Source organism: Helianthus annuus, chromosome 13, assembly GCF_002127325.2.
Source record: "Helianthus annuus cultivar XRQ/B chromosome 13, HanXRQr2.0-SUNRISE, whole genome shotgun sequence".
NCBI classification, from domain to species: domain Eukaryota; kingdom Viridiplantae; phylum Streptophyta; class Magnoliopsida; order Asterales; family Asteraceae; genus Helianthus; species Helianthus annuus.
Window position 1 is genome coordinate 134926820 of NC_035445.2, and position 16856 is coordinate 134943675.

Here is a 16856-nt window from a genome sequence, read left to right on the forward strand (position 1 = left end):
TTCCATGACAGGTTGCGTTGTAAACAGCAATGTATTCTGCCATCATTGTGGAAGTTGTAGTTAACTGTTGTTTATGACTCTTCCATGAGATAGGTCCGCCTGCTAACATAAAGATGTAGCCCGAAGTGGATTTCTTGTCATCTTTGCATTTGGCAAAGTCAGAATCAGAATAACCTACCACTTCTAAGTGATCACTTCTTCTATAAGTCAGTTTATAGTCTTTCGTCCCTTGCAGATATCTGAGGACCTTCTTAGCTGCTTTCCAGTGATCTAGGCCAGGATTAGTCTGATAACGGCCTAGCATTCCAGCAATATAAGCGATATCTGGGCGAGTACAGACTTGAGCGTACATCAGGCTCCCGACTACTGACGCGTAAGGTATCTGGCTCATTTGCTCCTTTTCAACCTCTGTTGTCGGACACTGGAATGAACCGAAAACATCTCCCTTAACTACTGGAGCGACGGAGGGTTTGCACTGTTGCATGTTGTAACGTGTAAGGACACGATCTATGTAAGTCTTTTGAGACAATCCTAAGATCCCTTTGTGTCTATCTCGGTGAATTTCGATGCCAATGACGTAAGAAGCATCTCCGAGATCCTTCATGTCGAAGTTATGCGAGAGTAACCGCTTCGACTCATGCAACATGTCTAAACTATTACTTGCCAATAGAATGTCATCTACGTAAAGGACAAGTATAGTAAAGTTACTCCCACTCATCTTGAGGTAGGTGCATTGATCCACTTGATTCTTCATAAAACCTTGCCTCTTCATGACTTCATCAAACTTGAGATACCATTGACGTGATGCTTGTTTTAACCCATAAATGGATTTCTTCAACTTACAGACTAGATGCTCCTGACCTTCAGGTTTAAAGCCTTCAGGTTGTTTCATGTAAACATCTTCGTCTAAGTCTCCGTTAAGGAAAGCAGTTTTGACGTCCATCTGATGTAGCTCTAAATCAAAATGAGCTACTAGGGCCATAACGATCCTTAATGAATCTTTACGAGAGACAGGTGAAAACGTCTCTTGATAATCAATTCCCTCTTTCTGAGTGTAGCCCTTTGCAACCAATCTCGCTTTGTAGCGTTCAACGTTCCCATTCGGATCTAGTTTTGTTTTGAACACCCATTTACAACCTACAGGTTTGACACCGTTGGGTAATTCTACCAAATCCCAAACGTCATTTTTCTTCATGGATTCAAGCTCATCAATCATTGCTTTGTTCCATTCAGAAGACTGATCACTGCTAATGGCTTCATTATAAGAGATAGGATCATTGAGCTTTCCAGCATCCATTTCAGTCAGGTAGGTAATATAATCATCCCAATTAGTAGGCCGTTTTTGCCTAGATGACCTCCTGAGCTGATTTTCGGGTTGAGCGTTGTCTTGGTTTTGAGCGTTTGATGTGCCTTCGTTATGAGGTATAATGGGTTCTGGTTGTGGAGTTGGAGTTTGTGCAGTGGCTTCAGGTGCAGTTGCATGTGGTACAAGAGGAGTAAACGGAGTAATGGTAAGCGACGAGTCTCTCCCCCCCGCGTCTTGTACTTCTTGCAATTCTTCGTAAGGGTTAGTACTGCTCCCACTGACCTTGAAATCCTCCAGGAACGCAGCACGCTTGGTTTCAACAATGCGGGTGACATGGGAAGGACAATAGAAACGATAACCCTTTGAATGATCAGGATACCCGATAAAGAAGCAGGTAACTGTTTTAGGGTCAAGTTTCCTTAGGAAAGGATTATATAATTTTGCTTCAGCAATGCAGCCCCATACTTTCATATATTTAAGACTCGGTTTCCTTCCTGTCCAAAGTTCATAAGGAGTTTTAGGGACAGACTTAGAAGGAACTCTATTGAGTATATGAACAGCTGCTTTTAACGCTTCAGTCCAGAGGAATAATGGTAAATTAGTGTTGGCTAACATACTGCGCACCATGTTCATAAGGGTACGATTTCTTCGTTCAGCGACACCATTCTGCTGAGGTGTACCAGGCATGGTGTATTGGTTCACAATCCCCTGGCCCTTACAAAACTCATAAAATGGACCAGGAGCTTGACCCACATCAGTATGTCTTCCATAATATTCACCGCCTCTGTCTGATCTCACAACTTTAATCTGACGATCTAATTGCTTTTCAACTTCAGCTTTATAATCTTTAAAAGTTGTAAGAGATTCAGACTTTTCCTTTATAAGATACAAGTACATGTAACGAGAATAATCATCAATGAAAGTGATAAATGAAGTATGTCCTGTGATGCCAGCGATTTGATAGGGACCACTAATGTCAGTGTGAATGAGTTCTAATAAATTAGAGCTCCTAGTGGCACCTTTCTTATTCGCTGATGTCATTTTGCCTTTAAGACATTTGACACATGTTCCAAAATCGGTGAAATCGAGAGGAGGTAAGACTTCATCCTTTACGAGACGATTTAATCGTTCTCTTGAGATGTGGCCTAAACGTTGATGCCACAACATAGATGAAGTCTCTAAGTCTCGAATTTGTTTCTTTTCCATCTTTGTGAGTGATTCATTAATATTATATGACAACAAAGATTTGGAAAAATTATCATCGAGTTCTAATCTATAGAGACCACCATCCAGAATGCCAGTACCATAAACAACGGAATCATAGAGAATAGAGAGTTTGCGATGACCATGAGAAACGACAAAACCGTCCATGTCTAACTTTGGTCCTGATACAAGGTTCCGAGTTACCTCAGGAACATATAAGGTATCATAAAGTTTAATACATAAACCAGTTTTCAAAAATAATTGTAATGTTCCTATGGCCTTCACTTCTAATTCCCGATCATCCCCAACTTTAAGTGTTCTTTGGTTTCTTCCCAGCTTCCGGATTGTAAGGAATCCCTGAAGTGAATTGGTTACATGAACCATAGAACCAGAATCAAACCACCAAGAATTAGCAGGAACATTTAAATTAAAGGACTCAAGTATCATGAAAAAATCGTTACCTTTCTTAGCCAGCCACTCCTTAAAGTCAGGGCATTCCTTTTGCTTATGTCCTGTTTTCTTACAGAACTTGCAATAGGGTTTGCCTAAGGAGTTCTTAGAGCTGGAAGGTGCACCTGTATTAGGATTTGGATTTGGCTTTTGAACCTTAGAAGCATCCTTTCTATGATAAGAGTTCTTCCTCTTCTTTGAGCTGGAAGTGGTGAAGTTAGCAACATCAGTAGTGCGATCCATCTTCATACGCTCTTCCTCCTGCACGCACATAGCGATCAGCTCACTCATCGTCCATTTGTCCTTCTGAGTGTTGTAATTGATCTTGAAAGCTTCATAGGACGAAGGAAGCGAAGTGATGATGAAGTGAACGAGAAAACCATCACTGATTTCCATCTCTAGGCCCTTCAGCTTATTGGCCATATCATGCATCATCATGATGTGTTCGCGAATGCCGCTCCTCCCATCATATTTAGTTGTCACCAGCTTGAGGATAAGAGTGCTAGCGTGTGCTTTTGATGTTCCCTTGAATTGATCCTCCACAGAAGCCAGATAGGTTTTAGCATTTTCAGAATCAGGAATGGCTCCTCTGATTGAGTTATGAATAGACTGCTTCATGAACATGAGAGACATGCGGTTACACCTAGTCCATTTATCATGGACTATCTGCTCAGCAGCAGTACTGGTGGCGGTAAGGTCCGCTGGCTTATTCTCTCTTAGGGCATAATCAAAGTCCAGCAGCCCAAGCGTAAGCATGAGAGCATCCTTCCATTCAGCAAAGTTATCACCAGTCAAAGGTGGAATCCCGCAATTGGGTGCTGATAATGGAAATAAGATGAGCAAGTTATGATACAAAAGAAGAAGTCCTAATGTGATCTAATGGGCATGTTATACTAAGGCAGGCATAAATAATGACCATTTTAATTATGAAGCTGTGATAATGTCTATTACTAACATCAAAATAATAGACTTAGTAAAATTCTACTTAAACGAAGACAAATCAGCTTTGGCCAGAAGTGTAATCATTTAAGTATGTGTGCAAAGCAATCATGACAAATCAGCTTTGGCCAGAAATGAGATAATCACTTTAGTTATGCACTTGTCAAGCATGCTAAACATAAATGAATTAAATCAGCTTTGGCCAGAATTAAGACATTTCAGGTTTGTAATGCATACTTAACATAGCCTTTTATAATACTTGAACAATAAATAGATGTATTAAATCAGCTTTGGCCAGAATTAATACATCAGAAGCTCATCCAAGTTAAGCTATTTTGGTTTTGTAAAAAAGTTATCTGATTCTGATTAATGAATTAAGTATTGACAAAACCAAGTATTTAATAGCAAACCACCTGTTAGCGCGGATCGAGTCGCAACCTTAGTCTCGAGTCGCAACCTTAGTCTCGAGTCGCAACCTTAGTCTCGAGTTGTGCTGTTATGGTTGCGAGTCGCAACCTTAGTCTCGACTAATCACGTTATGGTTGCGAGTCGCAACCTTAGTTTCGACTAATCACGTTATGGTTGCGAGTCGCAATCTCATGGTTGCGAGTAGCAACCTCATGGTTGCGATAAATCACGTTATGGTTGCGAGTCGCAACCTTATGGTTGCGAGTAGCAACCTCATGGTTGCGAGTAGCAACCTCGTTAACAGCTGTTTTGTGATAATAACTGAAAACTCGAAATTTAAGGGATTGTGGGATAATGTTTCCTGTTTTAATGCTGATCTAAACTTATCAAAATATTTCGAAAATAATAACTGATATCTCTTTAACAGTTTTCGGAATTTTATTAGATAAAAATAAGATCAAAACAGTAAAAAACACCCACTAATCCAAATTATATTCCAAATCTTAGGGAATTTTCGAGTTTTCTTAGAACATTATGATGAACCCTAATAAAATAAGAACATAATCTGGAAATCCGAAACCTGATTTTAATGGTTTTGTAAAGGATTTCGTGATAATAAGTTTAATCTTTATAATTTCGAGTCGGTTTATCAATTAACAGTTTCCGAAAACAGGGATTTCGGTCATAAACAACCCGAAAACAGTTTTTGATTTTAAGGCTTAAAAAACTTCCGTTTTCCAGATTTTGATCCAAGAATAATGGATACGAAAACAGAACTGGTTTATCAACATATGCTCTGATACCACATGTTGTATCAGTTCTGTTTAAATGTAATGGAAAACATGAATAATACCTGTTACAGCAGACATGCCAGCAGAGAATCCAGTCAGAGATGCAGCCATGGAGTTTGACATGATTGTCAGGATGATCTGGTTCCTCCTTAGGGTGTAAGATTATGATGGTGATGAAACCGAAGTAGGGTAATTTCGGTTAGGGGAGAGAGTCACGAATTCTTGATGTTAATGAGGGTTGTGATTGTGTAATATGTGTAACTGTGTAACCCTTTAACTCTCTAATAAGCCCCTTATTTATACACCCAAGAGGAAACCCAATTAGTTAATAAGGGTAATATGGTCCATCAACAATTACCAACTAATTATTAATAGGTTAATAAATATATTTTGATCTAATATAATATAAATGATTATATAGGCTACAAGATTAAATATTACATTTTATATATTTAATCTCACAAGACTATCTACTTGTATCTAAATTTTGTCGTATATGGCCCACAATTTTTTAAAAGAAATCTATTCATAATGTACTTAATAAGATTTCTATTAAATATGTCCCTAAAGTTTCTCATGATATCTGGACATTAAAGGAATCAAATAAAGTCTAACGTATATGTGATAGGTTCCCACGTCACGTAGCTCATTGAAACTTCTCTTGTAGCATTCTAGAGATATTAAAGATCAATGGGAGCATTAAGTGTCTTAATAATAACTTGCAATAGTTGCAAGAGGTGGGGAGTGAAAACTTTATATTACTTCAATTTACACACCTCTTGTACAAGTAACTGCTCCATCTTGACACTGTTCTATCAAAACTTGTCTCCTTAAAATCTAAAGCTACCTTTACAAAAGTTTCATTGTTGCTTAATTGTGGGCACACTTAGATATCTTATCTAACCTAACATAATCCTCAACAAGAGAAACTACAATGACTAACGTCATTAATATGTTCATTAATATGTTTTCTCTATTAGAATTTGTTTGGCCGTTAACTATTGACCCTAAGCATGCTGAGTTCCTAAAGATTTCTAAGGTAAGTGGGAGTAGTCAAAGTTTTGCAAGGAATACAAGAGCCGGGGGAAGAGTGTCATTAAATTTTACTCTGAATTTAACTCCGTTTACACCTCTTTTACACCATACTGCACCAACTCTTACAAACTTAGAATCCTGAAAATGATAGCAACCTAACCAAGAGCTAATCCATAAAACTGAAACTTCTAACAAACCCAATAATCAACTCAGGAGGTCATCTAGGTTTAAAAGCCTACTAACTTTGATGATTACATAACCTCCCTAATTGAAGTTGAAATGGATTTTGGAAAAGTTTACCGATCCTATCTCTTCTAATTAAGCCATTAGTGTTAATCAATCTTCTGAATGGAATAAAACTGTTTTCTAGTAAAACTGATTTTTTGTGTTCATATAACGTTTGGGATATGATTGAATTACCTAAGAGTGTTCATAACTAAACCAAATCCTGATATAAACGTTACGACATAAAGAAGCATGAATGATTATCAAAGGTTGTACTCAGGAAGAGATAAATTATTAAAGAATCGTTATTACATATCTAACAAAAGTTTTCTTTTAGGATCATCACTGTTCTAGTAGCTTATAATAGTTTTGAGCTACATTAGATGAACATTAAAAACAATTTTCCCTAACAAATGGCTGAGATATTTACATGTTCATAAAACAACCTGAAAGTTCCAAACTGAAGGTTAAAGAACACTTTATTTGTAAGCCAATAAAATCCATGTATGGGTTAATGCAAACATCATAATGTGATGAAATCTTAACGTAATTATTTTCATCAAGAATCAAGTGGATTAATGTACCTACCTCAAGATGAGTGGGAGCAACTAAATTAAACTTGTCTATATAGATGACATTCTTTTGACAAGTATATGTTACATAAGTCAAAGTATTGTTGTCACAAACTTTGATATAATAGATCTCAGAGATATCTCTTACATAAAAGATATCATAACATGTTGAGATAGACCAAATGGGACATTACTTCCGTTCCATAAGTTTAAGGTTAAATGGGTCCTTACATATGTGACAAACAGTACTGCTCTCCTTTAGAGGATAATAGGATAAATGAGATTATTTCTTACGCTTCATTAATTAGAAGCCTTATGTAAGTTTAAGTCTATACTCGTTTAAGTATTACTCACATTGCAACACACTAGATATGTCTAGATTAACGTGAAGCATTTAATAGAGTATTACAATATCTTTAAAAGAAACGAGAGATTATATTTTAAACAAGAAGTGAGAACTCAAACCGGTTGATTACTCTAACTTTGTGATATTAAAAAAATGATAGAATGTAATTTCGGGTATATCTTTATGTCAGCAGACAAAACCTATCTCATGGAGGAGTCATAATAAACTGATAACAACATAAGTTAAAACGACATAATATATTGTTGATCACAAAGCAATAGTCACTAAATGTTGTTGAAAATTTATCAGTGGACTCATAAGTTTATTAACTCCATATAATTAATATATTGAAGACTTATTGTGATAAAGTCAGCTACCATGTCTCCTTGAACAGTAACAGTTCGAGAGGTGCTGCATTAAATTTCGATACACAATTAATTATTCGTTTATGAACGACTTGAGGAAACTAAATCTTTGTATCGAATGCATTCATGATGTGCTTAAGGATCCTATAACTAAAAGTCTATCACCCATAACTATTATGTAAGCGCTTATAATAATCACGGGTATATTGATGACTATGTACAACTGCATATCGTACTATGAATGACTAACTATTAATTAATTTTCCTCATCAGTTTGATTTTGTATGTCTCTTACATATGTTCTGCCGGTGTAATGACATATAGACAACTATAAATACAAATCAAACGCTAAAGGGCTTGTTTGTATTTTGATCATAACTGTTAGGTTTTAAATTAAGGCTATAGTATGACTAATGGGGGTCCTGAGTCGCATAATGATTCAACGGCTGTATTTCTCTGCTATAGTACTTGTTTAAGGCTAAAATGAGTATTAACTTCTGATCAGACTAATCTAATACTCATGATAAATGATCATTCGGCTAAGTGGGAGAATGTAAGATTAAATATTTTATTTATATATTTAAACTAGTAGCCATCATTATCATTTATATAATATGGATCAAAATATATTAAAACCTATAATAAATTAGTTGGTAATTGTTGATGGGCTAGATTACCCTAATTAACTAATTGGGTTTCCCCTTGGGTGTATATAAGGAGATTACTAGAGAGGGATTAGGGTTAGACATTCATAACATCACACTCAATATCGCCCCTCCTCTCTCTCCATTACTACGAGTTCTTCAACCCTAAAGAACTCGGTACTACCATCAAGAAGATACATCCTAAAGGGGAACCAGACCAATCTGACGAACATGACGTCTACTTCCCTCTCTGGTGTGGTGACTGGCTAATCAGGTACACACGCCTTATTTTATTGTTCATGATTGAATTTACATAATTAGGGTTTATGTTTTACCCATGTTCTTATGATATAATCAACAACACACACATATAATCATTATAAATATATAAGTAGACACACATAAATATAATCATTAGTGTAATAATTTCTAATATGATTTAAGACTAAGATAGGACTATCCGTATTTATTAGACGAGTGTGAAAGAAAAAAGTGATGTAATCTCAGCTCAGGAAGGCAAAACGGATACTCATACTCACTTGTTTGAAGATGCGTGACGGTAAAATAAGTGCGAAGATGTTTTGTAATTGTTTTCTAATCAATATTTATCCATTATCTTTTAACTTGAAATATATTTATCAAATATTTGATTGGCTAGTTGCATCAAACCCCACACCCAACATTTCACATTTTGAGCAAGTTTCTCGTGATCACACTCACGCCCAACACAACCACACCAACCCAACGCGATGTGTCACGCCCATTGTGCCCATGTGGAATGTCGTACACCGACCACTTTTATTTTCACTAAGCATGATTGAAGATATTTTTAACAATAATAAATATACTAGTTGTATACAGATTTAGTAATATAAAATCGGCCCACCAAAACACTTTTATAGTGATTTATAATGAAAAGCAATTAGATTGGTGAACATCAAATAATGTTTTTCCCTTTTATAGTTCTAAATCTTGCTACAACTTTTAATAATGATTGACAAAATCAATTTTTCCCTTTTATAGTCCTAAACCTTGCTGCAACTTTTAATAATGAATGACAAAATCAACTTTAGTCTTTATTGTCTCTAAAATTATCATCAAGAAGATAAATGGTTTCAATACAGCCAAACCAGACTACATAGTAAAAAGTTATATTTTTTTGAACGGTAAATTTGGATTACTGACAGACCACTGGAGTATAATGTGACGATATGTTTTCATAAATCATGTTATGTTGGAAACAATATAACAAAAGGAGACAGAACATACATAATCTATTTATATTAAGAAAACAATATAACAAAAGGAGGTAGAACATAAGAAATTTGCCGTTAAAAAAACATTAAATTATTAATTCAATAGCAAACATTTTGTGGTTGATATCTAACTTGATATGTTTTAAATACTTGTTTTGTATGTCGAGGGACTAATGTTGTTGTACTGAAAAGTTGAGGGACTCGTAGTGATTCATTGAAGCTAGGAAGGACTAATCATGCATATTTTGTAGAAGTTTGGTAAATGTATCGTATAGTATGTTATTGTATAGTATGGTCTAGTATAGTATAGTATAGTATAGTATAGTATGTATAGTATAGGTGTAGTATCGTATATATGTAGTATATGTATCATATAGTATAGTATAGGCCTCGCATAGTACAATACAATACGACACGTAATGATACAATTTGATTTGTTACAAATTGATACATAATCATACAATATACAATGTGATACCACACGTAACTGATCGACACTGATACGACAAGTATAGACAACATACGTCACAAAACTACATGTAATGACAAAATACTACGGTAAGCCACGTATAGATATAATATGACATGCAAGAGTACAATTGGATTCAAAACAAAATGACATGTAATCATAGAATACGATACCATACGTAACCGAATACGACAAGTATAAACCATATACTTCATAAAATGACACGTAATAACAAAATACGTCAAAATACGACATGTATATGTCATTAAAAGCCAAAACCTAATTTAAATATAAAATGTTTTACCTCTATATGACTCGTATAGATTAAAACTATGTTGTATAAGGGGTATCATATTATGATGATACAAAACTTTTTTTTCAAAATACAACACCCTATACGTGTCGTATAACGATATTATATGACACGGTTTTGACATATACGATGCGTATATGGGTAAAATGAAATTTTAAACTTTTAGGTTTTAGCTTTTCGATGCGTATACGTGTCGTATTTTGAAGTATTTTGTCATTACATGTCGTTTTATGAAGCATATGCTCTATACGTGTCGTATCGGTGACGTTCGATTACGTGTGCTATCATATTCTATGATTACATGTGATTTTGTTTTAAATCCACTTGTACTCTTACGTGTTGTGTCGTATCGTATTTATACGCGTCATAGCGTATCATACTTGTCGTATTTATGACATGTCATATTATGACGTATAATGTCTCGATGTGTCGTATTATGACGTATATTGTCCATACGTGTTGTATTGGTGACGTTCGGTATTGTGACGTTTATTGTCTATATGTGTCGTATTATGGCGTAGATTGTCTGTACATGTTGTATTATTGCATATTATGGCTTATTGTGACGTTTATGGTCTATATGTGTCGTATTATAGCGTATTGTGGCGAAAGTTGACCGTTCGATTGGTCCATGCGGATACAAATTTTGTGGTGGATGTCTTGTACTAATTATCATTCAGGTAAACAAAAGCATCTGAAAATATAAAACAAAATCAAATTTGTATCTGTTTTAATGAAGGTATAAATTTAAAACAAAATTTATTCTACACCTATACTATGTATAAGCTACACTATACTTATACTACAACTATAAACATATACGGGACCTATAATACACCCAGTGGCGGACCCAGGATTTTATTTCAATGGGGTCCATTTTTGGGTCGGTCCTCGTTCGGGTCGAGTTAAAGTGAGGTTTGAACTAGTTTTTTAAAAAAAATAAGAAAAATGGGCTTAACAAGGATTGAACCCATGACCTCTTGGTGGAAAAGAGGGAGATTTACCACTACACCAGCTTTCTTTTTAATTCTATGGTGTCCACCTAATTGTATTTATGGGGTCCATATACAATTTAATATACCGAATCTACTATTTTTTTTTAAAGATTGGGGTCCGAGGACCCCGATGGCACCAATGTGGGTCCGCCGCTGAATACACCTATAGGCATATACTGGACATATACTTTACATATACTATATATACTATACTAAACTATACGTTATATGAACCAAATCTATACTACACTTATAGGCGTATAAAAGGGGTATACGGGATCTATACTACACAATAAATTTTTAAGAATGTTTTTTGTTAAAAAAATAAACGTTTTTTAGAAAACTTTATTAAAACTATATATATGATTGTATAATTTTTTTTTTTTGTAAAAAAACATAACAAAAAAATTCAAACTAGTATAGGCCTATACAACTCGTATAGCTCTACTAGACAAAATCTCACACATCAATTTTTATTATAAATTGAAAAAGCTATACGGCTCGTACAGAGGGTGTTGAAATAAGAAAAGAGTATCTAAATAATATGAACCATAGTTTATTGGAAGTCTTATGATAGCATAATTAGCAATTGTATTATGTTATTAACCACTTATGAGGGATACAATAATCATGTTACTGGTTTATGACATATAATTAGTCTATTGTGATTAGTACTCTTGAAAACATTTGTTCATTGTAATTTGTCATTAATTAGTCTTTTGTGTTTAGTACTCTTGACAACATTTTGTCATTGCAATTTGTCATTTTGATAGGATATGTATGAATTAACCCTACAACATTTGAGATATTAGATTTAAATAACCCCAACTTTCATCAATTGTCTGATAGGGCTTCTAACTTTTGATTTGTACCACAACACTCCCAACTTTCAACTTATTTTCCTCTAGCACTCACAAACTAACTGAACTCTAACCCAATTAGTTTTTTTTTTGCTGTGACACTTTGTGTGGTGACGTGGCATATGACGTAGTTTTTTTTTATGTTGTAACATCTTATATGGCAATTATGACGTGGCAGCTGACATGACATATTTGATGATGGGGCATTTTATGAGGACATGGCATCTGATGTGGCACTTGTTATTGATGTGCCATCTGTCATCAACTAACTAGGTTAGGTTTCAGTTAGTTTGGAAATCCCAGAGAAAAATAAGTTGAAATTGGGAATACTGTGGTACAAATCAAAAGTTAGGAGTGTTATCGATCAAATGATAAAAATTAGGATTATTTAAATCCAATATCCCTCAACATTTTATATAATGTTTTGGACCTTTGGGGGACACTTATACAATGTCAACACCCCACGATACATTTTGTGGTACGTTTTGCTAATTTGGAGTGTACAACTTTATGTGAAATTATGATATGTATGCAGGGTTAACAATAACTACTTTTAAAATATATTAAAAAATTATAAGGAATGAACAATGCACCCTCAAATTTACATATGAACGGTAATAATTTCTTCCTCCTCTATTCATAATCACTTTTCATAAAATAAAAACCCACGTCACATAATTTAGAGGGTTGGATGTGAATGCTCTAAGTGTGACGGTTTGGATATGAGTATGATTATTTAATTATAAAACTAAATTATTTGATATTCTTTGGACATGAATGGTTATGCATTATTTAATTATTAGTATTATTTTTTAATAAACAAAACAAGTGTTATCAGTAATCAAACCAAGTTGAGCAAAAACAATGATTTTTATAGTTAGTGATGCTAAACATTTCCCTAAACATTATCTGTAAGAACAGTTAGCAAGATCTAAACATGTTTAAATTATTGAAATTATCCATAAAGAATAATCATGTATTCATTGGAAAGAATTTTAACATGTTACTAAGCATTACTCCAAAAATAAAGTTGAAGTTATATTAAAAACTGAATTAAAAAAAAAACTAAAAAGTTATCCCAAACTAAGAATCTCAACATGTTAATTAGCATTACTTCAATAGTATTTTGACGTTGTTAAAAACTTAAAACAATTAAAATTACAAATGCCTGTTTTTTTTGGTTGAGTTTAAGATCGCATTTCAAATAATGACATCTAGACAACCACTTGTAGACCCGATGGGTATTAAGTAACATGTACTCAACAGCAGAGCCACTCAATCATATCCATCTCGACTAGGCATAATGCTTATACACCACCAATTCAGAAGGAAACTCAGTAAATATGAGAAAACCCCCTTGTGGAAATCGAACCCATGACCTATTGGTCTCAAATGAGACTTTAATTACCAATACTTGATCAACATCATGGGTTTGCATATGATTAAACCTAGAGCATCTTAAAAACTAGAAAAAACATAAATTACATAGTCTCTAGACAGAACTTGTACACTAAAGATTCTATTCCTACCATAAATATATAGATCTCAAAAAACATTGGCCATTCTAGTAGTACTCTAAGACCAACAACCAAAAAAAGATAACATACAAAACAAAGACAAGTTTAATCTAGTAACGAGGTAGAAAAACACATTTTTGATGATCATCATCTCAAAATGGCAAACTCTTTGAAGTTGACATAGATGTAAGCGATCTAAAATGCTCCGACGGCACGAAATCTTGTGGCAAATTCGCCCTCTTCGCCATCCTCCTCATATTGCTATGCAAACTTTGTTGTACCAAATGCTTAACCGCTTTAGTCTCGTCACTCATCATCGTGTCGTCCTCTGAATCCTTTGAGGGGTCTGTTGATCTCACTAGTCTGGAATCAACAGACCCACACTGGGGCGCTGAAACATTTGCCCCACTACTACCTACAAAGGTTTCAGACACTTGTTTACCTTTGTCGATTCTTAAAATTTCTAAAATCCGAGATGCTCGTTTTTGTGCTAAGGTGCTACCAAGAAGTGTTAGTTCAAGAAGCGTAGATGAAATCCCGGACTCAATCATGATTTGTCGGTCTCGATACGACTTATGAGCCATCACCATCAATATGTATGTCGCCTTTTCTTGACAATCAGGCGAATCCGTCCAACTTAAAACATCCACCAATATCTGAAACGAATCATGAGCACTACTTATCGCCTTCCGACCCTCGGGTGTAGTCACCACATTGCTCAAGATCGCCAAGATTCTATCACTAACTTCCATATCTCCCAATGTGGTCAACAAAAACGGAACAAAATCATCGATTTCGATCATCGGTAAGACATTTGAAGGCAAGAGTGACAAGTTATAGAGTGCCCTTAAACAATCTTGAACAACTTGTGAATTCGCTTCACCTTCAACTGAACTCCGGAGGGTTTTGACCAAGAACAAGACTGCTCCTGATGATCCGATAATGGGTTTGTTAGAGTCGAGCGCAGTTAACCCAAGAAAATTTGCTACTATTGCTGAACACACATCCGGGTTAGGTAAACCTTTAGTTTGAGAGTTGATTAGATCAAGCATTTTGTGCACTGCCCCTGCTTTAACAATGGCAGCTTTGTTCCTGAAATTATATACAAATTAAGTAAGATTTAAGTTTGATTTCCTGAAATTGAGCCAGAATTAAGTTTGAAATTGTGAAATTGAGTTGAATCCGAAATTAAAAAAAAAAACAATCACTAAGCGCCCCAAAATTGAGTCAAAAAGGGTGCAAACGAGCCGAGCTACGTGAGCTCGGCTCTAAAAACTCAAAACGAGCCAAGCTTAAATAAGCTCGAGCTGACTCGCGAGCCTAAACGAGTCCACTGTTTATATAAATTTTAATTAATATATTACACATATATTTAAAGAATAATAATTAGTATTTATAAAATTATGAAAAATAATTAAATTATATACAAAATAATAATTACAATCAATATAAATAAATTAATAAACAATGAAAGAGACAACCCGAGTTTGAAAAACTATCTACTAGCTGAGCTCAAGCTTAAAAAACAAAGCTCTAATCGAGCCGAGCTTAAGCTTTCATAATTTAAACAAACTCGAGCTCAAGCCTAGTCTTGTGCTCGGCTCGTTTGCACCCCTGGTCGAAATCAAGTATAATACTTCAAAATTGAGTTGAATCAAAATCAAAACATTTTCATTAAACTCCAATTTCATTAAAATTGAGTCAAAATCAAGTTAGAAGAAATTGAGTTTTTTTTATATCATAATCTTTAATGAAAAACATAATCATTAATCCCCATTTTCAGTAAAACCGAGTCAAAATCTGAAATGAAAAACATAAAAAGGGATGGCGGCGCAGTTTGTTGCTCGTCTACCTGCTATCCTTTATGTAATTTGCCCTGATGATTCGAATGAAATTGATTTTGACCCAAAAAAAAAAAACAAATATAAAACTATAAAATTAAGTTAAAACAGAAACCCCAAATTTCATTTAAATTTCATCAAATCCAACATAAACATGTCAAATTCTGAAAACAATTAAATCAAAACCCTAACATCAACATCAATGGAGGTGCTTACGTGTCATTGCCGATTCCGATATTCAAAATCGCATAAAGTCCAGCAACTCTGAAATCCAGATCACCGGAATCAAGCATTCCAATCAACGGCGGAATAGCACCAAGCAACGCTAACGTCGTTCTAGCATCCGAATCATCCTTCGCTAACCGCCTCACCTCCTTCGCGCCATCCAAAACGTCGTCGTTCCCGCCACACTGCAACCGTTTCACCACCTGCTTCATCTCCTCCAATACCTCCACCTTCTTCTTCACCTCCTCTTCTTCTGCTTCCATAACCTCCGATACCTTCAACAACTCCGATAACTTCTCAGATTTTTTATCAGATCTGGATTCGAGTTTAGGTTTAGTTTCGTCGGTGTTTGGATTTAGCGCCACCGGAGAATGGACGGTGTGAGTGTGGCGGTAACCGGCGCCGCCGCAGCTGATCGTGTCGATGATTTTGCGCCGGCATGTTGACCAGAGGTTGTGATTCCGGGCACCGGCGGGTAGGTGGTCAACAGCAAGCGATCCAATAGTGTTTTGTTGAAATTTCATGATTATTAGTAGGAATGAAAATAGGGTATGATCAAATGAAGCATATACATTGCATTGCAGCGATGGAAACCCTAGATGAGAAAAGTAAAAGTAGCAGAGGAGAGGAGTGTTAATGGCTTCTGAAAGAAGGGATGGAGGGAGGGAAGTATAGTGATTCGTGTCAGATGGAAAGTTTAGAGAGAGAATGCTGAGGTGGGGAGTAGGCATCAATATTTAATACCTTGTATCCGTAACCGATCCAGGTTGAAGAACAGGCTTATTTACAACTTCTGAATCTCTACGCACAGACCACTGCGCGTAGATTGTTTGTTTTTCTGAATATGTTTTATTAGAAAACGTTAACGTGAGCTATTTTTGGTGTAGACTTAACCCAACCACTTTTAAAATTTTCTAAGGTCTGCAAAGAGTTAAACACCATCATTCCCCACCATCGCCCATCACAAACACCACCACTGTCCACCACCCACTACCGTCCAGCACCACCACCGTCGACCGTCCATCACCACTACCGTCCACTACCCACTACCGTCCATCACCACCACCATCGTCCACCACCCACCACCAGGGGCGAA

General features: G+C 35.5%; 1 protein-coding gene across 1 annotated transcript; it reads right to left on the reverse strand.

The window, feature by feature from the left end:
- Window positions 1-13608: 13608 nt before the first annotated feature.
- LOC118485967 (U-box domain-containing protein 16-like) lies at window positions 13609-16579 on the reverse strand. Its single transcript, XM_035982522.1, has 2 exons — window positions 15752-16579; window positions 13609-14786 (listed from the first exon to the last, which is right to left on the reverse strand). The coding sequence occupies exons 1-2, from the start codon at window positions 16489-16491 to the stop codon at window positions 13847-13849; spliced, it is 1680 nt and encodes a 559-aa protein (XP_035838415.1). The 5' UTR covers window positions 16492-16579; the 3' UTR covers window positions 13609-13846.
- Between the last annotated feature and the right edge of the window lie 277 nt (window positions 16580-16856).